The sequence below is a fragment of the Parasteatoda tepidariorum genome, chromosome 5 (assembly GCF_043381705.1).
Source record: "Parasteatoda tepidariorum isolate YZ-2023 chromosome 5, CAS_Ptep_4.0, whole genome shotgun sequence".
Classification (NCBI taxonomy): Eukaryota; Metazoa; Arthropoda; class Arachnida; order Araneae; family Theridiidae; genus Parasteatoda; species Parasteatoda tepidariorum.
Window position 1 is genome coordinate 31,820,755 of NC_092208.1, and position 27,084 is coordinate 31,847,838.

At 29.8% G+C, this 27,084-nt stretch overlaps 3 protein-coding genes across 4 annotated transcripts; 1 reads left to right on the forward strand and 2 right to left on the reverse strand.

Moving 5' to 3' along the window:
* LOC107447581 (Fanconi anemia group J protein homolog) lies at positions 1-2,651 on the reverse strand (the record flags this gene model as incomplete). Its single annotated transcript, XM_021146434.3, is given in 2 exon segments — positions 1-1,011; positions 1,013-2,651. Coding segments are annotated over 2 exon segments (2,165 nt in total), but the record flags the coding sequence as incomplete, so codon positions are not given.
* A 125-nt stretch (positions 2,652-2,776) lies between these two features.
* Positions 2,777-7,552, forward strand: LOC107450415 (rhomboid-related protein 4-like). The gene is given in 2 exon segments (XM_071181252.1): positions 2,777-3,198; positions 3,362-7,552. Coding segments are annotated over 2 exon segments (1,107 nt in total). The 5' UTR covers positions 2,777-3,043; the 3' UTR covers positions 4,314-7,552.
* A 932-nt stretch (positions 7,553-8,484) lies between these two features.
* Positions 8,485-24,217, reverse strand: LOC107447579 (uncharacterized). 2 transcript variants are annotated; one of them, XM_043042762.2, is made up of 5 exons: positions 23,874-24,217; positions 17,246-17,375; positions 14,649-14,794; positions 13,102-13,231; positions 8,485-10,449 (listed from the first exon to the last, which is right to left on the reverse strand). In XM_043042762.2, the coding sequence occupies exons 1-5, from the start codon at positions 23,956-23,958 to the stop codon at positions 10,203-10,205; spliced, it is 738 nt and encodes a 245-aa protein (XP_042898696.1). In that variant the 5' UTR covers positions 23,959-24,217; the 3' UTR covers positions 8,485-10,202. The 2 variants fall into 2 exon arrangements, with proteins under 2 accessions (XP_042898696.1, XP_015918003.1); XM_016062517.3 differs by lacking the exon at positions 17,246-17,375 and adding an exon at positions 19,160-19,289 and having other exon boundaries at positions 23,874-24,070.
* Positions 24,218-27,084: the final 2,867 nt, after the last annotated feature.

A 27,084-nucleotide genomic window follows, 5' to 3' on the forward strand; every position in this document is an offset into this window, starting at 1 on the left:
CCAGTTTGTTCCCATCTGTCAATTAATTTGTCCATCAGGTTATAAGATGGCAAAAAACATAAAACACCATGAGGTATAATGGAACATATTTGCAGTATTAAAGACCCAACATCATCTTGAAATGTAAATGTTCCAGTATTCTGAAATGTAGCATTAAGGGACACATTGTTTGGTCCTTTACCAATAGTGCCAATCCAAAGTTGAGATTTTTTAACAACATGATTAGCTTCTAAAGTAGTATGGAAAGTTGTGCCAAGTTCCGACTCAAAGGACGCCATGGGTGATAAAGTGCCAGAAGCAACAATTAAAGAGTGGATACAATCCTTAATGTCTGAAAATGCAACACCTGGATTTAGGCACCAAAAGTTTAAGGTCAGTTCTAAGTCATTTGCTGGAACAACTAAGTGTCTATTACCTCTAAGCCTTTGACCAACACGCCTGGTTTTCAAAACAACAAGACGATAATCTGGGACATACACCATATTGGCTTTATACAGAAAGTTAAGAATTTCTCTTAATTTTTTCATAACAGCTAATGCAGTTGAAGACAACTTGGGCTGGTCTAAATCTATAATTTCTACTGCTTCTTTATCTTTTTCAAGAAAGAGAACACTTTCAAATTTTTGATCAAATTCTTTGAATGTGTCAGGCCCAATTCTCACATGGGATAATACAGCAAGCATATCATCGCCTTCATATACTTTAGCGGAAGATTCAAATGTCTGATAATCTGTCAAATTATTTGAATGGCTTTTTAACCAATTAGTCATACTTTTAAAAATGTCACTAAAATATAAATATGACTGTCCATCCAATTTTGAGTATCGCCCAACCTTTTCTAAATTAGCACCACTCTCTTCTAAACTCACAACATCAAAACTACTACTTGCAGCCGAACGAGCGTTATCTTCAATATTATGTGCCTCGTCCATAATTATTATGCTTCCTTTTAGGCTAATTGACACCGCAGAACGTAAAAGAGGATCAACGAGGTAATTATAAGGACAAAATAATGTCTGATGCAGATATTAGCTCTCGTGAACTGTAATAAGGACAACATTTTTGTTTCTTACAGATTGATACAAAATCTTCTAAATCAAAAGCAGTTGAAAGGCTGCTTGGACGGTTGTGAGTTACAAATTTAGCATTTCGATAATATTTGCAAGCTGGACCACCTTCAGCCTTGAGAAGCTCTTCACAAGCCTCATTTTTATTATCAGTGCGTGACGCTTCCGGATGAATACAAGCTCTTTCCCGAGAAGACAAGATACACATTTTGCAATCTTTATAGGCCGTCTTCTTAAGCTCATGAATAATTTGCTCTACCTGTTTGTGTGTTCTTGTACCAAAATATATAGTAGGAAGTTAAGCTGGTAGATTGGTGTCACTAGCAACATTCATTTTCATCTTTTCTTTTTTAAGATCACATGTGCAAAGTGCAGAATCAGTATTAATAGAAGATTTGCTGCTTGCCCTATTGTCAGAGTCAGCAGTAGTAGGCATATTATTCAATAGTTCATTAGGAAATGAGTTGTTAGAACTCAACTGTGCAGACTTATAGTAGGTTGAGGCATCTAAGCTACTGCGATATCTTTTTGAAGGAGCAAAGTCTTCAAATTCTTCATCATGGAAGCTTATGGAACTTCTTTTACTGCTAGATGAAGCTTGCACTGATTTCCTCTGCTCATCTAAAGTTTCACATTCTTTTTCAATAGGTCTTATTGTTGTGACAAAAGGTCTCCCACTAGATGAATCTGATAATGAACTGTTTTTAGCTTGTTCAGATAACCCACTTTCCTTATCATATTTGTTATTACGATTTTTGTAGTAATGAACGGGGCACTTTTCATTATCTTCTACTGTAACTCCAAGGGAGTTGAGATGTTCTTCCAATTTTTCGTTATGAATCATGATTTTCTTTTTAGTTTGGTTAAGCCAACTTAAACTGGCACATAATAAAGCAAGACTTTTGCCTGAACCAGTAGGGGATTCCAAGAGACAATTGTTTCTTTTATTTAAGCATTTAACAATTCTATCCATCATTGTTATTTGAGATGGATAAGCTTTATAAGGAAATACAATTGGAACCCCGCTAATGACATAAGCTTTGGAAACAACATCTGAAGTAATAGGGGTTTTGTTGGAACTTTCATCAACAGTTGCCATTTTTAAAAAGGCACACTGCTTAAATCACAAGAAACTATTTAGTTAATTAGACAGTACAGTAATTCTTTAGTAACTAATCACTTATTCAGAATTAGTTACAGACAAATTCTGAAACTTAAGGAAATAATATATTTAATATAAGGTAACACATGCTAGTCTATTACATTCGAGAATTAAAAAAAAAAAACAGTTTGATTCTAACAACCAGACCATCACAACTACAATTAATGGCTGGAATGCTCTTGATATTTTAAAATGCGATTTTTCTAAGCAACATAATTTCGCATATTCAATTCACAGTTTGTCCTTTTTTTATAATTCAGCTATAAAAAATTTGAGTATTAATTCAGTCAAATAATGTGACGATCACGTGAAAACTATTGTTTTTATTCTCAAATTCTCTTTTTTCCCGGCAGTGTTTGGAAACAAATATAATCATTTCGCTTCGATTCACATTGGTTTAACTTCATGTGAAAATTGTTATGTCTATTGGGTTAAAATTCAAGCGTTAATTATGAGATCTTTAGAAATAGTGTTTTAAGTTTTTTGCAAATGCTAGAACTGAAATGAAGAATTTTCCAAAACATTCTGACCAATCAGAATTTAACACAAGAAGTAAACAATCGTTCTACGAAGTAATTTCGTATTTGTTGAATATCACGTAACTAATGACGTTAACTCTGGTACTTTAATATTCAATTGTTACTGACAGTGTCAGTATTGTATTCAATCTTTCTATACATGTGCTTTTGAAATGTCGTTTACTTGGCCTTGCCGTAGTTATGATAAAAATCCCCAGAGTTTTCAGTTTGGAATTAGAATTTTGTAAATATTTTATTAGACTAAATATCTATTCTTGATTCAACATTTTAAAAAAATGTTTCAAAACAGGAGAAGACAACCTGGTATGGGAGTTATGCTCTTAATGTATCAGCTTTTCGCTGTCATTGGCATAGATCGGATACCTCCTGTCACTCTAAGTGCTATTGGACTCCAAGTTGCTATATTTTTAAGACTCTTCAAATTACCATGGTACAAACCAACAGATATTTGCGTTAGTGCCTATCGAGTTTGGACAAAAAGAGAATATTCTCGTCTTGTTTTTGCTGCCTTAGAACATGGGGATGACTGGCATCTTTATTACAACATGGTATCCTTCGCCCTAAAGGGACAGTCGTTAGAAANTATTTTTAAGACTCTTCAAATTACCATGGTACAAACCAACAGATATTTGCGTTAGTGCCTATCGAGTTTGGACAAAGAAAGAATATTCTCGTCTTGTTTTTGCTGCCTTAGAACATGGAGATGACTGGCATCTTTATTACAACATGGTATCCTTCGCCTTAAAGGGACAATCGTTAGAAAGAAGATTTGGGAGTGTAAAATTCCTTTATATTTTATCAGTATTTACTGTGCTTACAAACTCAGTATTAGTGGCATTAAACATATTTTCAAACAAATATCTAGATTATGAAGAGCGGTGTGCCGTTGGATTTTCTGGTGTTATATTTGCATTAAAAGTATTGACTACTTATTATGATCGAGGTTTTACTCAAATAATGGGCATACCCATAACTGTGCCTACCAGGTATGCCGTATGGTTTGAGCTGGTACTGATACAGTTACTTGTACCAAATGTGTCCTTTTATGGACACTTAGCTGGAATTCTTGTTGGAACAGCTTATGTGATGGGACCATTAAGATTAGTGATGGATTTAATTTATTCAATTGCGAAAGGTATACTGTTTCCATCTGGTCCACGTTTTACACCTCGTGCTGAACCATCTGGATATTCCAGTGGAGGCTATAACCAGTATGCGGAATCATCGGGATATTCTGGTGGAAGATATAATCAATATGCTGCATCATCTGACTCTACCAGTGAAAGATATAACCAATATATACCACCTGGTATGAGTGAGGAAGAGCAAATTCGGCGAGCTATGGAAGAAAGCATGCATGGTAGTCCTAGATCTAGCAGTCGGGGTTCGTCTTCTGCTACCTCACCTCCTAACAGTTCTTCTCCTCCTCCCCCTCCAGGATTTATATTTGGTGATAATATTAATACTTCGCCTCCTCCACCTCCAGGATTTTATCCTGATATTGATGAATTACGTTCGAAAAGAGAAGCTCGTTTTAAACATTAATAATTTTTTAGTTAGTAGCTGAATTAAAAAGCTGTGGCTATGTTGTATAAATTCACTATGTTTTTTCCCTTTTATCTTATAATTTTTAAAAATAATGTCAATTTTTCATTTCATCATGTTCAATAGTTTTGTCGTAAACATTATATTACTTCTTGTTTTGCGTAAAGTGTAAACATTTAATTTTATGGAAGTGAAGGATATTCCTATTATAACAGTACTTTAATATATCTACTGTAGTCGCCAAAGAGTAATTCGAATTTCAAAAGTGGTAATATATTTCCCTCTTGAAATTTGCCTTCACTGACTGATTTTTTTTTTTTTTTTGTTAAATTGTTTTACGTTGTCTGGTTGTCATGGGTAATTTTTTTTTTCTTTCAAAATTTTGGAATGGGTAATGATACCAAAATTATCCCATTTCATAACATTATAATTTCTTGTTAATATTGTTTACACATTGTTTTCTAATTTTTTTTTCTTGATTAATATTATAGCTTTTTGTTATTGAAACTTTAAGAAGAATTGTATTTTTTTAATACCTAAATGAAATTAGCAATGTTTATTTGAAGATTACTGTAACATCTTAACCTATTAGTACTTATACCAATGCTGATACCAATATTATTCCATTCTACATTACTGATTTCTTGTTATTGTTGGTTACGCATTGCTCACTTATTCTTCTTTCTTGATTAATATTATTGGTTTTTCTTACTAAATGTTTTTAAAAAAATTATATTTTTTAAATATGTAGGTAACTGAAATTTGCAATATTTTTTAAAAGATTATATTGATATCTTAAACTATCAGTACTTAAATGGTGTACATATATTTTATGTAATTTCAAATTCAGTTCACAAAAATCATAAGAATTTAAAAAAAAAAATTACATTTGATTAAAAAGTCTTACTCTTTAAAACATTGTCTAAAAATTTAATTAGTATTTCTTTATTAATGATAAATAATATCAAGAATGTTTTCATAACAGATTTGACAACTTGAAGAAAAAGAACTTAAAATTCATAATAATTTTAACAATTTTAAAGAAAATAGTTGAACAAGTATTTTGTAATCTAAATCAGGTATGTTTGAGGAAATTTAGTCACAAAACAAATTTTATTTTCAAACTTTTTATTATTCTTTATTACATATATCAATAATTTGAATTATATTAGCTAATTATGCTAACATTTAGTCATACTTAACTGTTGAAGTAAAATTCAGAACAAAGCTTGATTTCATAATTTTTTTTTGTCATTAAGTTATTGAAGTAAACTTTTGCAATTAATAAGATTATAACGTCTAATTTACTGCAATATCTTTTTTAAGGAACAAAGTCTTCAAATTCTTCATCATGGAAGCTTATAGAACTTCTTTTATCGTCAGATCTTTTTTTGATCTTCAAGAGAATTGCCATCTTTTTCAACACATTTTAATGTTGTTATAACAGTTGGTTTCGAATTCAGTAAATCTGAAAATTAACTTCTTTTTTTGAAATTTATTTTTTAATCCCTTTCTTTGACCATAATTGAAATAATTCCATTGTAGTTACACAAATCCTGTTTCATCAATTATCTTATTAAATTAAAGTAAGATCAGTTTATTAAAGAGTGCTTTTATAACAATTATAGTTGTGCAAATTTAATATTAAATTTTGTAAGATGAACCTTGCAACTTTGTAATTTGAAAATTTAAGATTTGTCTGTTTCATTTTTTTTTTTTGAGCTTATTGAAAATTTTTTTTAATTAACTGATTTAGAAAATATTGAATCTAAATGGCAACTTACGCAAGTGTTTAAATATTGTATTGAGGAATGAACTAGTTGATGATTTTTTAAATAAATATTCATTTCTTATAATTTATAAATTTAATTTTTAAAAAATCGATAGTCTAATGAAATAAAGGTAAAATAAAATAGGTTTTAAATTGAAAATCATACTTAAAAGCAGCATTAACTCTAATAAGTTAGATTCACACTTAGCACCAATTGCTTGTTGGGTGTCCAGTTACATAAATAATTATTATGAGGCAAGAGATGTTGAATTCATAATACTTTTTAATGATTTTTACTTATTTATGCCAAAGTTTTTACGAGTCCTTTCTTTCAATGTTTATTTATTTTTATTTTACTGAGAATAAAGTATCTCAAATTTTCTTGTTTTTAATTTTTCATCATTTTCCTAAAAATAACTGAATCAGTGATACATTTTTATTTTTCTCATTAAAGTTCTTTATTTTGTGAAAGTTTGTCCCCCCTGGAGTGTTGCTACTTATTTTTTGTTGGTTTAATATGTTCATTGGGAAACACACAATATTGCATTACAAAGTTCTTTCCTCGCAGTTTGTATCAGTAAAACAGTTCAAGTGGTAGCAAAATGTATGTAATCATTTAATTATTTTCATTATAGAAAATATAATGTTTTTCATGACAATGACATATTTTTTAAAATAAACTTATTTTAAAATTTAGAAACTAAAATGCGAAATTTTTATCTTTACAAATTACCGCACTTCAATGATAAATATATAGTATAACCACCTACACTCAGCTGCAATGAAAGTGTTAATTGTTCATCAAATGATTTACATAATTGTGTGAATTTATATTGTTGTATTTTACTTAAATGGAAAATATTTTCTTAATTTTTGGTTTTCATCTGTGCCTAGCTGATTTATTAATTGATTATTAATACTTCTTTGCTAAACTTTATAAGAAACTGCATCTTGTTTTTACATCCTTACAAGTTTTCTATTGCAGATTTTTACATGTTTGTCACAAATATTTTCTTTTACCTTTCTCTACAAATTCAATAATCTGTATGTTTTCAAATTTTGATTAAATTAATTTAGTATCTTTTTAGTTAGATTTATTTGTTAAGTATATCTTATTTTTTATGATAAACTTAAAAATATGCATTTAATAGGTTTTCTATATTTCTGGAATAATTTCTTTCTAATGTTAGTTAATATTCATGTTTTGTTTGTTTTTTTAAATTGTCAAGTAATCACATTTTTTTTAGACTTGTTCAGTAAATTTTTTTTTAATGAAACAGAAATTTATGCTACAAATACAAAAATTAAGCTTTCAATGTAAAGAGCAACATTGAACTACAAATTTTTAAAAAAAATAAATAAATAAATTAGGCATAATATGCAATATTATTTTTAGCTTTTATTACTATTAACTTACTATTCATTTTTGAAATATTTAACCTTTAGTTTCCATTTTATATTTGTGGGTTTAACAAAAAAATACAGAAGTATTCCTAAAATCTTTTTTAGGTTTTAATAATTTTCTTTACATAGTTTCTTCAAAAGCTTAAACATTTTTAATGAGAGTTAGTTTGTGAAATATACTTAAGCTGATATACAATCAGCAATTTTAATTTTGTGTTGGAAAAATATTTATAAAATATACTTTATTTTACGTATCAAGATTTTATGCTGAAAAAATATTTAAAATGTGACGAGTTTGAATTTTTTTATTTCTAATTTTATTTTGGAAGCTAAGCATTTATTTTATTTCCTGTAAATTTTCTTTTTGAATTTAAAATATTTTCAATAGATATTCAATAAGTTTAATCATTATAATTATGTTTTTTTTTCTTTTTGAACAAATTATATGATAATTTTTTTTTTAATCTTGTGAATATACACAATGAGTATGTATTGTAATTAATGTACTTATAAGAACAATAAATTATCTAATTTATAACATGAATTTTTTCCTTTTTTTTTTACATAAAGCAAATCTTTTTTTTCATATTTCTTCCAGATTGGACATATTATCAAGTAAAAATTTTTAAAAGAGAATTTAGTCATAGACTGTTTGTTAAGTACAGTCACAAAGTATGTTTCTGCTTTAAATGCTAGTAAGTGACACATTTGATTCTCTAACTCTTGACAAATGACACATTGGATTTTCGTGACAATGGTAAGATGGGTTAAGTTTTGAAACTGACTCAAAGTTTACTTTTCTTGTTTCTATGTCTATAGCAAAGACTTAATTTTTTCCCTTAACAATACATTACTTATTGCCAACAAACTGAATAAAAAGATTAAAAAATTATCAATAGATTTAATTCAGCAAAAAATTATTTTTTTAGCTTTCAATGTTGTGATTTGACACAATCTAGTGAGATTTTTTTGAACAGATAAGAAACACTGCAAAAATAGATCTCTTACAATTTATTTACAAAATACAAATACTTGTATAAAAATTCTTCGCATCACAGTGGTGACAATTTTCTCATTTGGTTCACAAAAACACACAAAGTGACAAGAAATAGCTTTGACAAAGTTTAAAATCAGATTGTTTTATAAGGCATTTCACTAACTCTCTTTTTAAAAAAATACTTCCTAGGTCAAAAAGCTCTTTGAAAACGAAATTTCTAATATGCATCTACTCAGATTAGTTCAGTGCACATTTTTCTGACTTTCTTTCTGCACAAGAATGTCTACATTTTTTACCAGGCCTCAATCTAATGGATTTTTGCAGAAATGGGGATCGAAATTGGCTACAGGTGGCGTTGAGCAGAACTCTCTACCTATGGCAACATTTCGTGTGTTTACACCGTTAGCGTAAGGAGAGTCATAGGAGAAGGAAGTACGATAGTTTCTGTCTTAATTTTTAAATAGATTAAAAACTTTTAAATTGGAAAAATATTTGGAACTGAAAACTATATTGAACATAGTTCTAAAAGAAAGCGTCCTGGACATTAAAAAAAAAATATCTTTGACAATTAAATACGAAAAATAAAAGTATTAAGAAAGAAGAAAATATCGTAGTACATTCCTATACAACTGAGAAGAGGAGGAGAAGGAAGGGGGAAGGTTCAAGACATAAAATGGGTGTTCACCCTTGATGGCGTATTCGAGAGTTGCAATCGAGAATGGTCCATCGTAGAAATAAGCATTTCTGCTAAATCTCATAAGACTTTAGTATCTCAGAAAAAAAATTTCTTGCTCAAGAAATGGAAAAATTTTTATCAAGTTAAATTAAAAACCATTCATATTTTTTTTTAATGAGTATTTATTAAAATTATTCCGCATTCGAGTTATTTTTTGTTAATTTAGCTCTAAGTAGCTGTAAGTAAAATATTTCAGTTCGCACCTGTGCGCAACAATACAAATCTTTAAGAGAAAAAAAATTCCAAATTTTTAAAGTAATTTAAGTAATTTTATTGCTTATTTAATTCCTCAGAAAGTTACTTACAAAAAAAAAATTATATGTAAAAAAAGTACATATTCGAATTTATATTATTTGACTACTGTAAGAAATCAATTGACAGTATGAGTTGAATAGTTACAATAGGCGTTACTTAGAAACGGAAACCAAAGGAAGATCAGAGATGGTAGGTGGGCAAAATGAAAAAAAGCTTCCTAAATGATGTTTCTTCAGCGTAATAACGTCCCCACGTGAAAATGAACTCTTCGAAGGTCAGTCGTCTTCTTACGGTGGATAGACAAAGGGTTTTGCATTGCTTACCTTTCTTATTTCATGAGTTATACAAATGAGTGATTAATTGTAGTTTGCGTTCAAATGAATATGCATTTTTTTTGTGGCGATGGAATGAGGAAAAATGATCGGCAAATACATTTAAACTGAATTTTTTTTACAAATCGTTAAGAAATTATTATATATATTGCATATCAAAGAATTGCTCACTATCACTCGCTCACTTAATATACACTCTTTTTACAATTTCGAAAGAAAATAAAAAGTTGTAGACAAAGTAGTAAATTAAAAAATATGATTAAAATTATACGTATATTTGCTTTAGCTTTTGTGTGGAACCTTAGCCAACATACTAGTTTGAATGAAATTGGGGTAAGATTTAATTTACCTGCTAGCGATAATGAGCAATTATTTAAATAATCTTTGGTGTCAGTTAATTTCCCAAGTACGCTGCAAAGAGCCTTGACAGTACGGAGTCAGACTTTGAACCCTTTGGTTCCGTACCTTCTGGGGGAAGTATTCTTTGGCACTCATGGTTTTCAGATCCATATCCTGTACAGACTATGTCGGGAAGTCTGGATACTGCATTTTTCAGGAGCAGTTGCATAAAGTCAACAGCTGCTTTTCCACACTTCTTCTCCACGGTTTTACGAGCACAAGTCATGTAACGTTGGTATCCGCTGTAAAATAAATGAAAAAAAAAATGCTTTAATTTTTTTAAATTTGTATGTACAGTTTGAAAAATAAAAAAATGGGCCACCCTGATTAACTTTTAATCTAATGATAGGATAGTTCAGCTCTTGGATTTAATCTTAACGGTTGGGGTGGCCTCAAATATGCTAATTAATTAGGGCAGACGGTATTTTAAGTTACACAAAATCGTACTTTCTTTGAATAAATACACCTTTTTTTTCAGACGGATTCAGATTTTCGATCCCAAAAAGAAAGGGGGTTGCCGCAATCTGGAAAATATGGTTCCAACCGTATAGTCAGGAGAGCGATCTAAAATTTGGACCTATTAAATGGTAATTTTACTTTTTGTGTATTTCACCATATCTTGTGACCTTTTTAAGACAATTGAAAAATTTTTGCACACTTATGCGTTTATTCAAAGATAATTCCATCCAAAATATAACTTTCAGTAAATATTTATTACATTTTATTATTTTATTTAATAATAGTAAAAAAAAATTTTGAATTGTGAGGTATATAATTTTAAAGAATACCACTTTAAATAGTAAAATACAAAATTTATGCAAAATCTGTTGCATAGTTCTTAAAAAATCAAACTTGAAAAAGTCGAAAATTTGAAATTTTTAATTAATAATTTTTATTTGAAGATTCAAAATTATCTCACACTTGAGTTGCGATCTTAATGGCTTAAAGAATTCTTCGTAATTACGCTAATTAATTAATACAAAAGTTGTTTAATGTATGAATTCGGGATTTTAACCATTAAAATAGAGGGGAGGGGAGTAGCACTCTTAAAAATAATAATCAATTAGTTTTGCAGGGAGAGTGATTGAAAGTTTTAATCCCTATATATAATTTAACGTTTTTTCGTATTTTACAATATTTCGGAAACTTTAGAAGCTAATCAAAAAATCTTTAAACTCAATCAAAGCTCTTTCATCCATGTAAAAAAATTTTTTTATTATTTATCATAAATTTATAATATTTTAAACTATGCAAGTTGTAATGACAAAACCCAACATTTAAAAGAAGTCGGTCGAAAATTTAAAAATGATAAGAAAATTTAACAATACGATTTTATTTATTAATTTTTTTAAAATTTAATTTCTCAGAAACTATATGCCAGTTTCGCTTAAATTTTGCATTTTGTCATTTAGAACCACATAGTTAAAAATTAAAATGTTTTATATTTTGCAATCCGTAAAGTTTTCGACCATAAACGAACTTTATAATTGAAATTTTTATTTATTTATTTCGTTAATAGTTCAATAGATATGACGAAATACGCAGAAATAAAATTAACATAAACGGTTCTAACTTACTTATGACTACTCTCCTAACCGAATTGAGCCGAAACTAATCCTCCTGAGCAGAGACTATAATTTTGCAGATCGCGGCTGTTACCCGCCATCAAAATCCATCATAAATAAAAAAAAATGTTTATTCAGAGAAAGTATATGTTGGTATCTGACTTCTATACTATTAAGGTATCAGACAGGTTTCGATATATATATTTTTTAAAAAATGCTTAATTAAAATTTTAATTTTATGTTTGGTATGCAGGTGTCGAAAAATTATAAATTTAAAGCAAAGTTTAAAAATTTATAAAATATTTTTCAAAATGAGGACAAATTTGAACTACAAAATTTTCACGTCACACTAACAGCTCTACAAAAAATTGTAAAGCATAAATTTCAAAACAATTTTTTTCCTTTGATCAATAATTTGATTACTTGTGTTTTGAACTAAAACTTGACATTTCAAACAGATAATAAAAAGAACTAAATACATTGTTTAATATTGAATTTTTAAAGAAAAATTCGAAATATTCTTATTTAAAGCTTGATAAAAAATAACGCTTAGACTTAACACACTTTCACACTTAGACTTAAGCTTATAATTCAAGTCACTGGTAACATTATACAAGAACTTCATACAAAATTTCGAAGTATTTTATATTAAACTTTTATTGTAATTTGTGTTAGCTTTAAGAAATTTTATCAGAATAAACGTTCTTCAGAACATGCAAGAAAATTCTGACAAAAAAAATTTAATAATTCGAAAAATAATTTTTGAAAGTGAGTATTATTTGTCTTAAAAATACAATTATTTCGGAAAATTAATAAGTAAATGAAGGTTAAACTATTTAGAACATAACAAAAACATTTTACTTTCATTTTCTGCAATTTACTTCCGTCACGTTTGTCAGCATACGAAAAAACTCAAAAAATCGGAAAATTAAAAATTTGAAGGATTTTGGAAAACTAATGAACTAAAGTTTAAATATAAATAAATAAAAAAATTTGAAATTGCCGAATACTTTTTTCTGATTACAAATAAAACATTTTACTTTTTTTTGAGAAAAAGATTTTCCTAGCGTTAGTAACTTTTTCACTTGATTTAAAAAAAATTATCTACCATAAAAACCACGCCACATAACTAATTAAATTGCATATTTTATAAAAGCCTTGATTCCAAGTGTTTTGTTAATATGAAATAATCACTGTATGTTTAATATGTGTTTTCATTAGCTCAGGGATAAATCTTTAGCTGAACAGCGTAGTTTATATGTGTTGGATGATTATCCATATTATTCACCATCTGCATGATTGATTCAATAGCGATAGATGAATTCTTACCAGCATGCCATTGGTATTCGCTTTTGAAATTCTGAGACTGAAATAGCTTCGAGACCAGCCTGCAAATCAATTAAGCAATCTTTTTGTAGACTATGGGCATCATTCAAACACGGTGCGTGCTTTAAATAATCTGAAAAAGAAGGTAGGATTATAAAAATTTCACGATCGAACTAATCTGAATTAATATTAAAGATTTGGTTGTCGAACATCGTTTCTTAATAAAAAGTTAAAGCTTCTTAAATTAACATCAGGATATCAATAGAGATATCTAAGTTGATGTCATTTCATTTTCCTGTCCACTGGTAATCTATTAATTATCGATCACTTAGCAACCAATAGGAATATGTTAGTATTGAGATGCAAATATGAATCGCCCAATAAGAAAGGTGCAAACGACAATCGGTTGATTTAGTCAGTTCCATTTAAGCAAACAAGAAATAATTAAAAATTTTATTAAAAAATACGTAGTTTGGTTTGTTGGTGTCAGGACGCAGTCTTTGACACATTTTTATATGAATAAATAACAAGCTTTGTAATTATAATTATTTTTTTTAAAGCAAATTTGGAATCATAGTGATTCAGCAAAACTAACGGAAACCAATACGTTTTATTCCACACATATATTTTTCACATAAGACTCGCCAACATTATTTGCCATCCGATCTTACTTTCCGTTTTTCATCATCAAAAGACAATTCACTGTTTCTTTTCCCTTCTTCTGGTGACCATTTGTATTCTTCATCCCCCTCCCCTATTATTTGTTACCTTCAATGAATAACTTCTTCCCCTTAGTCGGGATGCTTGGTTTAGTCTTCGCTCAGATGGTTTGAGGTTGGATTTCCTTTATTTTTCATTTTTTAACTTATTAATAGTCTCTAGTGCTCTAGTACAAAGGTTTCCATATGTGGTGTTCTACAACTAAATATTTTAAATCCGATATTTTAAAAATTTTAAAACCAGTAATAATTTTTGAAACGTGTCATTATATTTATATCCAAGCAATACACCATCATTTTTTAATAGCCATAATTTTTTAATATTTTTATTATTTAAATAAAATACCAATAAAAAGATAGCAAAATTTTATTAAAAAAGTATTTCTTCCAATAACAATATCTTGAATAAATTATGAAAAGGATATGAATTTATTAAAAATTGCAACATTATTTCTCATCGAACTTTTCAATTGAAAATAAAATGAATAAAGATTAATAATGAATAAAGATTAAAGATAAAGAATAATGATAAAATGAATAAAGATTAATAAATGACTAGAATAAAGATTTATGGTGTTCTTAGATGCCGCTCCAGGCTTGCAAATTCAACTGTTTGTCACAAAACTTATAATTTTAAAACTTAAAACGGTTATTGAAAAAAATTTCATTCATTATCAAAATATTAAGCCTTTCTTTGGTTTGTATATTCACAGCTACTTATTTTATTAACTTGGGTCTCCGCCAAAAAGATGCTCAATCATTTAGAGTTCCATAACGAAAAAAAAATACGCTCTAGAACGTGAATATAGAAATTCTGGACTGGTTACTTACTTGCTCTTAGATCAGTTCCAGGTGTACAGTATTCAGTTAATAGTTTCTCTGAACCCTCACTTACGAATCCAAGTAGTTCTCTCTGCAGTGGTGTCATGCATCTGAGAGTGAAGTTTTTGAAACATTGTTCTGCTTCGTTAATATATCTGCAACAATAATAATGAATCGCACATTAAAATTGACTCTTAGCACCAGGGCCCGACTTAGCCTAATTGAGATCCGGGGTCAAAAACTTCTTAGGGGACCCCCTCTGCTTCAGTAATGAAGGTGTTTAATATGGAGGAATTTAAAGGTATTTAATTTTTAGGTATTTATATTTTTTCACCTCCTTATAGATAATAAGAAAATTGACTAGAACCTAAAATAGCTATGAAATCCCCCCCCCCTCAGTGGTCAGACGAAATATCGTTCTGCCCATTTTAATGATTTTCAGATAATGTCCTTCGGCATCATGCCGGATGCAGTTTTCTGATTGTTAACTTTGTCATCTAGCAGCGAAAAATTCATATCCTTGCTGACATTAGGGCTAAATTTACGCAATTTCGTTGACTCGATTAAACCAATCAGAAGCCTGTATTTCTGTAAACATATCGCAATTTGCAATATGCAAAAATACACGCTTTTGATTGACCAAATTTGTTCATTGTAATTGCGAAAATTTAGCTGAATTCCGTCTTAGAAAGCCATGGATTTACGAAATATAGATTGTGTTCATACGATAGATTAATGAAGAAGCTAACATAAAACTGACGGATTTTACACTGTAATGGTATTTTGTTATGAAAAAGCTCATTAAAGAATGTAGCATAAAATAAACTTTCCATTTGCTTTGGGGGCCTCCACTAATGCGAGGGTCCGGGGTAACTGTCCCGTATGCCCCTGCCTTCGTCAGGCTCTAAATAGCATAGCAGTATGTTTGCCTCTACACCTAGATCTAGATTCTTATCTTTATACATTAGAGCCGCTTTGGTTCAGGGGGTAGGGCTCAATGAGGTGGCTGGTCGATATGAATTCCGCAGCTGGCTCGCACCGATCACAGTACTGACGGGAAATATCCTTAGTGGATTATGGGTTAAAATCCCATTGATGTCGGACTAACAATGGGAGCTTTCCGCGGTTTTCCTCACCATGTAACGCAAATGCGTGTTAGTTCCGTCAAAAAGTCCTCCACAAAGGCTAGTTTGTTCCGATACTCGATCCAGGAGTTTCTTTACCTTCTGACTTTAAAATTACATTACTGTGGAGTTGAACATTGATAGTCGTAAACTTAGAATTGGATCGGCTGTTCAATGCCGGTTTTAAAAATGTATAAAAAAAAATAAAATTAAATATCTCTACATGTAATAAATCTGTGCCTGTATACCAGGCGAGTATTCGACAAACCGGAGACATTTACTACTACTACGGCAAATGTCGACCTGGATTTGTGAATGTTTCCAAAGCCGATTTTTGATTCGAGTTTTTATGCAGGCCTCATTTGAATAATGGTTCAACTCCTCTCATTGAAAACTGTTAAGTTAGTATGAATACAAAGTGAAACTAGTAACTGGTATGAACATAACAATGAAACTGTTAGTTTCACTGCTATGTTCGTAGTAGTCACTTCCTTGTTATTTTAAAACTAGAACACTTCCTGCTTACCATCGTTTGCTAGATAAAAATACACTAAGTATCAGACAAAATGAGAAAAAACCCTATTTATTTACGGTTCATCTTTAAAATGAAAAATAAATAAAATTAAAAATAATAATTATTTTTAAAGACAAATTTTGCTCAAGTTATTAAACTATTGCCGAAAATTCGTCTTTATATGACTTATTTTGTGAAAAAAAATAAAAAATAGCACTTTAAAGAAAGTACTCCAACTCTTTGAGCAAACATTCCTTAAATCAATGCTATATACAGAATAATTTTAAATTTTGAAAATTTATTTTTAAAGAAAACAAAATTTTTTGGTTACTAGTTATTGAACATTCAATCACAGCAATTTTTTTTATTATTCCAAACAAATGAACCAGCAAATTTCATGAAACACAATCATCTAAAACATAAAGTTATCATGCAACTTAGTTCCGTATCATGAAAACACTTAAGTTATTTCAATATACAAGGTGTTCTGTAATCACTCCGTGAAACACTCTTGTCTTAAAGTAAACATATTGATGGTCGTTAATTAATAATTAAAGGAGGAAGAAACAAAATCGTTATCGAAAGGCTCGTGAAGAAAACATCAAAGCTAAATTTATTGCCTTGTGATTTCTTCCTGTTTCCTCGAGCAAACAGGTAGGTTTTTACGATTTTAGCCTTGCCTTCCTCACTAGTGATTCATTGAGTTTTAAAAACGATTTTGTTCTTTCTTCGCTTAAATATTTATTTGTGACCCGTAGTCGGAGTTTTTTTATATTTCATCTCCTTATTACAGATTCTTTAGATTTGGATTATTTTATTCACTTAAATACTAAATTGCGATCTTTGACTCTGCTTATACTTTTCACCCTAATTTTTTATAAGAATTCAAAAACTGTGCAGTATGGGTGGTGATTACGGAACACCGTCTATATTGAGAACTGCATTAGTTTCAGCAGTTAAAAACTTACGTGCACTGCCTGTTGAGGTCAGGTTCATTGGTAGCAACTCCTGTCGGACTCTGGTTGAAAAGCACTAAGGTTGCGGCACAAAGATCAAGTTCACGTAAGTGGCACGATTGACTAGAGCTATAGTGGAATACTGGAAGGGTAAAAAAAATTACTACTTTAAAAAAGAACAGCAATATATTTCTAAGCGCTTATATAAAAACAAAAATTATTTTGAAATTAATATGGCACCTATACTAAATTTAAAAAACAAAACAAAAAAAAAACAAAGTATTTATGTGCTATAAAGTTAAAAAATAAATAATGTTTAAGAATAAAAAGTATCGAAACTGTTAAACATTAAAATATCTTATATTTGAAGTCGATAATCTAAATTTCTGAGCAGCGATGGCTCAGGGGATAGAGCGTTCGCCTTCCAAAGAGGTNTTTTTTCTTTAAATTTCTATTTTAAATTTATTGTATTACTTTTCTTTGTCGCCTGGACAGGATTTTCCTCTTGACGACGAATATATATTCTTTGTATTTATGTGTTTTTGTTCTCAATAAAGTTATATTTGTTTGTTTGAAATATCCTTAGTGGATTATGGGTTAAAATCCCATTGACGTCGGACTAACAGAGGGAACTTTCCGTGGTTTTCCTCTCGATGTAACGCAAATGCTGGTTAGTTCCATCAAAAAGTCCCCCACAAAGGCTAGTTTGTTCCGATACTCGATCCAGGAGTTCCTTTATCTTCTGGGTTGAATTTAAAATTACATTACTGTGGAGTTGAACATTGTTAGTCGTAAACTTTGAATGGGGTCGCTTGTACAATGCCGGTTTTAAAATATATATAAAAAAATAAAATAAAATATCTCTGCATGTAATAAGTCTGTGCCTATATACTAGGCGAGTTTGGGGACAAAGCGGAGACATTTACTACTACGATGGTAACTGTCGACCTGAATTTGTGAATGTTTCCAAAGCCGATTTTTGATTTGAATTTTTATACCGGCCTCATTTGAAGAATGGTTCAACTCCTCTCATTGAAAACTGTTGAGCTAGTATGAATACAAAGTGAAACTCGTAACTGGTATGAACATAACAGTGAAACTGTTAGTTTCACTGTTATGTTCATAGTCGTCACTTCTTTGCTATTTTAAAACTAGAACACTTCCTGCTTACCATCCTTTGCTAGATAAAAATACACTAGGTATCAGACAAAATAGGAAGGAAAAAAAAACATTTATTTAAGGTTCATGTTTAAAATAAAAAAGAAATAAAATTAAAAATAACCGTTATTTTTAAAGACAAATTTTGCTCAAGTTATAAAACTATTGCCGAAAATTCGTCTTTAAAAGTAAATTTCATGAAACACAATTATCTAAAGCATGAAGTTATCATGTAACTTAGATAAGTATCATGAAAACACTTAAGGTATTTCAATATACAAGGTGTTCTGTAATCACTCCCTGAAACACTCTTGTCTTAAAAGTAAACATATTGATGGTCGTTAATTAATGTTTAAAGAAGGAAGAAACAAAATCGTTATCGAAAGGCTCGCGAAGAAAACATCAAAACTTAATTTAGTGCCTTCCTGTTTCCTCGAGCAAGCAGGTAGGTTTTTATGATTTACGCCTTTCCTTCCTCACTAGTGATTCATTGAGTTTTAAAAACGATTTTGTTCTTTCTTCGTTTAAATATTTATTTGTGGTCCATTGACAATGGTTTAGAAGTTTTTAAAATCATCTTCCTGAATATAGATTGTTTAGATTTGGATTATTTTATTCACTTAAATACTAAATTGCGACCTTTGACTCTGCTTATAATTTCCCCCCTCATTTTTATAAGAACTCAAAAACTGTGCAGTAAGGGTGGTGATTACAGAACACCGTCTATATTGAGAACTGCATTAGTTTCACAGCAGTAAAAAAACTTACGTGCACTGCCTGTTGAGGTCAGGTTCATTGGTAGCAACTCCTGTTGGACTCTGGTTGAAAAGCACTAAGGTTGCGGCACAAAGATCAAGCTCACGTAAGTGGCACGATTGACTAGAACTATAGTGGAATACTGAAAGGGTAAAAAAAAAAATACTAATTGAGAAAAAAAACAACGATATATTTCTAAGCGCCTATATAAAAACAAAAATTATTTTGAAATTAATATGACACCTAGACTAAAAAAAAAAAGGAAAAATAACTATTAAAATTATTTATGTGCTATAAAGTTAAAAAATAAATAATGATTATGAATAAAAAGTATCGAAACTGTTGAATAATAAAATATCTTATTTTTGAAGTCGATAATATAAATTTCTGAGCAGCGATGGCTCAGGGGATAGAGCGTTCGCTTTCCAATGAGGTGAAACGGGTTCGAATCCCAGTTGATACGAAATCCGCATCCGGCTTGCACCGACCACAGTGCTGACGTGAAATATCCTCAGTGGTAGACGGATCATGGGTTAGAGTGCCCTTGCCGTCAGGCTTACCGTGGGAGGTCCTCGTGAACTTCCTCTCCGTGAAACGTAAAGGCGGGTTAGCTCCATCAAAGAGTCCTCCACGAAGGCAAATTTCTCCCAATCTTCTGATCCAGGAGCTTCCTTGTCTTCTGGATTGGGTTCAAAATTACAAGGCTACGGATTTGAACTTTAGTAGTCGTAAGCCCTTGAAATTGGGTCGGCTTTTCAACGACGGTTATAATATAAATATAAAATAAAATATAAATTTCTAAGCATTTGTCCGTTACACATTTCTTTTAGCATTTAGATGGAACTGATTAGATATTAAATGAAAGATTCTTTTTATTCTTTAAAAGCTATTTTCTTCAATATGTTCTGAATTATATAGAAAATCGTATTCATCTACATATAATTCAATTAAAAAATTAGTGACAAAAAGTGTTTAAAATGAAGGTTAACCCAAATCTCCGTCCTCATGAAAACAAGTACGTATTTATATATATACACATCTTTAGTATCGGTTTATAGTTTTATTAACTGAATTTTCCTTCAACATGCTTTTTTTTTTCATTCGACTTTTTTTTATAGGTTCAATAAAATGGAGATTTAGAATATGAGGGGGCGTTCATCCGAGTCTTTGTCCTAGATTTTGTACGATGAATATATAAATTATGTCAAGAATCAGATAAAAAAAAAGTTGTTTCGGTTCGTTAACCTCGTTACAAAGAAGTTAGTCCGATCTAATCACATTTTTTTCATCACAAAAAAAGTTAAGAAAATATTATGCATTAAAATTGTGTTCGTTGTCATGTAACGCAAGATCCGAATGATGGATAACATTCAATTTAATTTGTTGATTCATTATTATTATTTTACATAACGATGCTTGTAAATGTTGTTTTCCTTATAACAACTTTTTAAGAAAAAAATAACATAATAAAATTTAAAAAAATAATAATAAATGAATAAAGAAACTAAATAAATAAAAAACATTTTTATTCCATATTTCTATAGTTTGTCTTAAGATTATAGCACGAAAATATTAAATTCCTCTTCGAAAAAATTTAAAAGTTGCAGCATAATATATCGAGTGCTGCGCTGGACAGGTATGAACAAATGAACTTGTGTTCTTAGTCAATTAAAGGATTTGCTCACTCCTATCAAGAAATTTTTAGTAAAATGCTATCATTTTAACTATTTTATTGAGAAATTTTTTAAAAATTATATAACAAAAGGAGTTAATGGTTCTTAAATTATTGATATATGATGATATATGAATTGATTAATGGTTTTAAAATAGTTGAAATTGTAACTTATTTAGCTGAATTCTTGATGAAGGTTGCAATAGGTTATTTTTTAATTTTATAATCGTTGTTGAACAGTCGACGCAATTTTTTTGGTTTACGACTACTAATGTTCAACTCTGTAGCCTTGTAATTTTGAACCCAATCCAGAAGACAAGGGAACTCCTGGATCAAGTATTAGAAGAATTCAAGTATTAGACTCATACTAACGTAACAGTTTTCAATGAGTGGGGTTGAACCATTATTCAAATAAGGTCAACTCCGTAGCAATGTAATTTTAAATCTAACTCAGAAGATAAGGAAACTCCTGGATCGAGTATGGGAACAATCTAGAATTCGTGGAGGACTTTTTGATGGAACTAAGCAGCATTTGCGTCACATGGAGAGGAAAATCTCCCACGGTTAGTCTGACGGCAAGGGGACACTAACCCATGATCCGTCTACCGCTGAAGATATTTTACGTCAGCACTGTGGTCGATGCAATCCGGATGCGGAATTCGTATCGATCAGCGGATCAACAACTGCTGGGATTCAAACCCGGTTCACCACGTTGGAAAGCAAACGCTCTATCCCCTGAGCCACGACGGCTCGCAAAATGTATTGAGTTTTTCTTTAATTAGAAATTAGCAATTAGTAATTAATAAGAACATTTAGGAATTAATGTAGGCCCAGCAGCCAAAGATTACGCTTAAAATGAAGATGATCGAAAAATTTCATCCTACTCTAAAAACATATGAGGTGTTTAACATGAGGGTAGATCGACAAGAAAAGGGGTTAAACGAAGATAAAATAAGACTGCTAGAAATGATGGAGAAGTTTCTTACGTACCAGGTAAATTATTGTAGTAAGTTGCAAAATTTTATACTGGGTTATTCATAATTCCCTCCGCCTGTAAACGGCATTTTTTTTTACTACAACTGGCTTCTGTGGTACATGTTACTGCCATCTACCGGCAACTGCTTAAGTTAAAACTTGAATACTTTCGGAATAATTACATGTTCTTTTTTGCCATATTCGTATTCGTTTTTTAACTATAACGCTTCAAAACCCCGGAGGGAATTAGGAACAACCCTGTATAGTTTTTCTGCAATTAGGCATTTTTTACTTGGGTTGACAGGTTTTGAGTAATCCATGAAAATGTAACGCATTGTATGTCATTTTTTTTCTTCAAAACACAGCCATTTTGTGAGAAAAAATTATTTATTTTCTAGTAACGAAAACTACATTAACGTAGTCTTAAAAAATTAAAACGAAATCAAATTTGGATGATTTTTTTTTTCAACTTATAAGTTTAGAAGTTATGGATAATTTGCAAAATAAATTTTATAACATTGTAATACAACAGAGCTAATTTTTAAAATGTTTGTATTTGTAACAGGATAAAATGAAGATTAAAATGTGTACAATAAGATTTTAAAAAAAAGTATTACGTTAAGTTTAACACAAACGCTGACAAAATTCATAACAATTTTTTCTACATATTTATTTTGGTTGGTCTCCTCAATGCTATTTGTAGAGTTTGTTTAGAAATTTCACATAATTAAACTACTTTTTTTTATGCTAGATTATTTCTCATAAAAAGTAAAATTAAAAAAAGTTTAAAAAAAAAATCCCTTCTGTCTTCATTCGTTTCAATTAAGTCATTCAACTTCCATTCTTTTACCATCTGATTACATAATTAGGAATAGAAAACTCATCAAGGCGATTGAAAAAAAAATGGCGCGATATTTGAAACATGAAATGCGCCACGTTTTCATTGAAAAAAAAAAGAGAAGAAATAAAATGTTTAAATGTGTATTATCTACAATTTCTTTGACTTTCACTTAACTTTATACACATTTTGATTTCTTTTCTTTAATTAATTGCATACCAGATAATGCTTTATTAAACATCTCTTTAAAAATAGTAGGATTCGCATAGTAATTCATGGAAACAAATACTTAAGGCTGTTGGGTGTGCATGAGTGAAATAATATTTTTTAAAATCTCATTTCTAAATACTATACTACTGTTTAGAGAAATTCCCTTCAATACCCACGCTTTTCTTTTAAATTAGGAAACACTTGCACTTGATTAATTTTTACTTAACAAATAGTAATTCTTCGTCTTCGAAAAAAAAAGAAAAGAAAAGAAATCGTATTTTATTTTGGCGATACTTGCTTTGACGTTTATCGCGCGGTGTTGATCTTTAAAGGATAAAGACAATTTTACCAATTTTAATGCAAAAGTGTGAAACCTGTTCAAGATTCAAAAGCTAATTTAAACTATTTCATATGATAATTTTAAAAAGCTTTTATTTATTTATTATATTTTTATTTTCATTCATAAAAGTAGAAACATTATTTTTTGTATAATATTTATCACTTATATTAAAATATTGCTTAGTTATATATTGAATCTAAAAAAAAGGTTATTTCAATATTCATACACATGTAAAAATATGTTTTTTTTTATGAGTTTACTTATAGCTCAATTCTAATAGTTATGGTGTTTCTAGGTTTTTTCAGATATTTGGAATAAGTAAGATAACACAATGGGTTATAAATAAGGTAAAACTATGTCTAAAAAATCTTGTCAACATTCCCAATACAAAAAAAGGAATTTTATTTAATTAATTTAAAAAAAATGAGCTAAAACTTTAATAAAAATAACTCAAAATTAATGCAATGAAACTTCTTAAATACATTGCATTTTTGTAGAAAAGAATTAAATATTTATACCACAATACATACGAATTATGGGAACAATATTTGATATACTTATTTTTCGAAAATAAGAAAAAAAATCTGAATACAAGTCTTAAAATATTTCATACAGCTAATTTATCTCAAATATAATAAATGAATCAATGAAAATTGTCAAATGATAAATAAGTGATTGTTTAGGAACTCACTCGTGTTAATCACCACAAGAAGAAAAAGGAATTTGGAAGATGAGATCGACTTCATTGTTATTCCGCAGATGAGACTGAAGTCCATAAAAGTTTAAAAAACTCTTCTCTTTTATATAGTGACCTACTCTCACGAAGGCGAGGTGAACGATTTGTTTTACTTTTTCTTTCATGAATTTTTACTTCAGTCCAGTGGGATCGAAAGAGCTGTCGAGCGTGTCATAATTTTTACTTTATTTTGGCTTTTTTTTTTCGATTGCTCCACGAAAATTGAAAGATTTGATTATTATACAAGCTGTTGCTTAATAAATTGCGAGGTTCCTACAATTAATGACCCTGTTTGAGTCACATTGCGAAATAAAGTAAGACAAATATAGCTTCGTGTAAGAATTGTTCTTTTGAGGAGGGGCCCTAGAAAACTAATAAAGAGGCAATAGAGCTCTGCTGCGATTTATAACTTCCAGAAAACAATTTTTCTATCATTGCATAATTTGAAAATATGACAACTGAAGATTATATTGCAAAGTTACAAAGTAAAATTCTCTTTTTTCTACGCGTCATGCAAGTTCAGTCATCACTGACTTGTAGCATTCATCCTCTTGCAAAAATTAAGAGTCGCGAAATTGCATATTTTTTGTTGTTGAAATGGCTGACATGGTATCTAACGAACCAATAAGATCAATTATATTTCATCGCATAGCAGTTAGACTTGTTATTCTCGCAAGAACCACAAACTCATGTCGGTAGCTTTGGTAATAAGTAAATTTAAAGTCAAAAAATCCTATAATAAAGCTAATAAAAGCTAAATTTTAAAAATCATATCGACTTTTTAAAGAACAATTTTCAACTCACATATGTGGAACAAATAAAGAAAGTTCTTTTCCTAAAAACATTACAAACTAATTTTAAAATAAAATAAAGTTTTTACAAATTATCGAGGGGAAAAACTCATTTTTTATCCATCATTACACTCTTGCTTGTAGAAAATTAAATGTCTCGAAATTGAATTCTTTTTTTAAAAATGGCTGATACAGTTTCTAACAAATCAATTGGATCAATTTTTGTTACATTTTGATGGGGCTTTGTTAGACATAACATTCGTACTTGAAACAAACTCATACCGATATTNTCATTAAAAAAATCAAAAAAAAAAAAAAAAACTGCCTGCCTTGTTTTTAAACAGTATTCTATCTGTAAGGAACATTTTGTATTCTATGGAACTCAAAATGATCGACCATCGTTTGGCGGAACCTCGACTTTATAATTAATCTTCATTCGTAATCATGAATATATAAACCAAATAAAGACTGCTAATTATTTTGAGTATCTTGTAAACCAAATGTTCATCATTGCCAGTCTTAAAGCTAAATTTTATGTCAGACAGTTACAATCACGAAACAGCGTTTAGCCTAGTTCAGAATTTATTTTTGGTATACGCATAAGCTGAAAAAAATAAGCTAAATTTGGGCTTGCGTTGAAATGAAAACAAAAAAGAACTGTTTCAAAATTTGAAAATTGATATAGGAAAATATAGTTATTTATTCTTGAACTCATTTTAAATTTTTATTTTATTTTACTGTGGATTGAAAAGCTTGATTAGAAATAGTATTACAGATTTTATACACGCATATCATTTTCCTTATTCTTTCAATATATTGCTTTTTTTCCCTTGCTGTATATTTTACTTAAATAATTTCATGAAAACAACCAAAATATTAAGTAAATATAGGATTATTGACATATAAATATGATTACAGGTTTCAAAAATTCTAAGTGATTAAATACAGTCCTAACGTTCGGAACCCCTAGGATCTCTCCGCTGAACCCTAGGGTCTACGGAACACCTTTCGGGAACCACTGTCTTATATCACCCAATTTGTAATTTTAGGTTTTTAATGTACTTAGCCCAATGGCACAATTTGACGAGCGAAGCATGTCATGCATTTATTTCGAATAAATAAGTGGTGGCAAGAGAATGTTGCTATCAATCTATTTCAGAAAGAAATAATGCACTAATAACTATTACTTTATATAAATGATAATGTATACTTATAGGTAGGTATCAGATTTGATTTGGTAAAAAATATCAATCATCTTTACTTAGTCGACTCTCTATCAACTTTTATGTTTGCTGTTTCCTCTTAGTCTGGCATTTAAATAAATTGGATTTCAATAGGTTAAAGGAAGCTCTTAAAGTTGTAGTTACAGTTTGTGCGACCTTTTAACATGGTTTTTCGAAGATCTGTAGCCAAGGAAAATAAAAATAAAAAAAGTCACAGTTTAAGATACTCGAAGCAAAGTGATGGTTTTAAACTATATATATATCATCATGCCATCTGGTCTTTAGAACGAACAAATAACTTAAATATTTTAAAAGTTACTATTTTTTTTAAAAAAAAATCACCAAGTTGGCGATTTTTTTCCACCTAGATGAAAATTACGAAACTCACTGCCTTATTCTCAGTTTTTGCAAATTTTTATGAGCAGCATTGGAATAAATTTCAAAATTAGACCGTAATAGCCTTTCATTTTCACGAAATTGTGGCTTTTCTCCATATATACGTTTTGCGCCATTTTCAAACTAAGCATAGACAGCGTGGGCTTTAGATAGGCTAAACTGGATCTAACAGTCATGAGTAAATGTTGCAAACTCACAGCATTTATGAAAATAGCATATTATTCGCAAAAAAGCATCATTTCATTAGACGATTTAGACTTTGAAAAACAGCCTTAAATATTCTTCTTCTGCGCTGTCCTTAGGGAAATGGGTGACTCAGAACGCCATTAGATTTTAGCTCTTAATTGCAAAAATATTATTGTTATTGTTTTTACGTTGATTGTTTTATTTATTTAATAAGTTTTTAGAATTTAACTTCTAAGAACAAACAACTTAAATTTTCTTATTACTATTATATTTTAAGATTTTTTAACAAATTTTAGATTGTTTTTATTAATGATTAGATTATTTTTATTAATGATATACTGGGCTCGAGCTCTTCAGTGAGGAGTTCTACGTTTCAGCACCTGTCCTTAATAATCATACAAATATTTTTTTAAAATTATTTAAAAAATGTTTTTTTGCGCTACCTTTTTCGACCTCTAGAGTTTATGAAATGCCTAGGCTAATGTTCGGCATTTAGCCTAATACGCATTTAGCATTAAGTCAAAAGGTATTAGCCAAGGCTAAATGCCTCGTCTCTCCCCCACTCTCAAC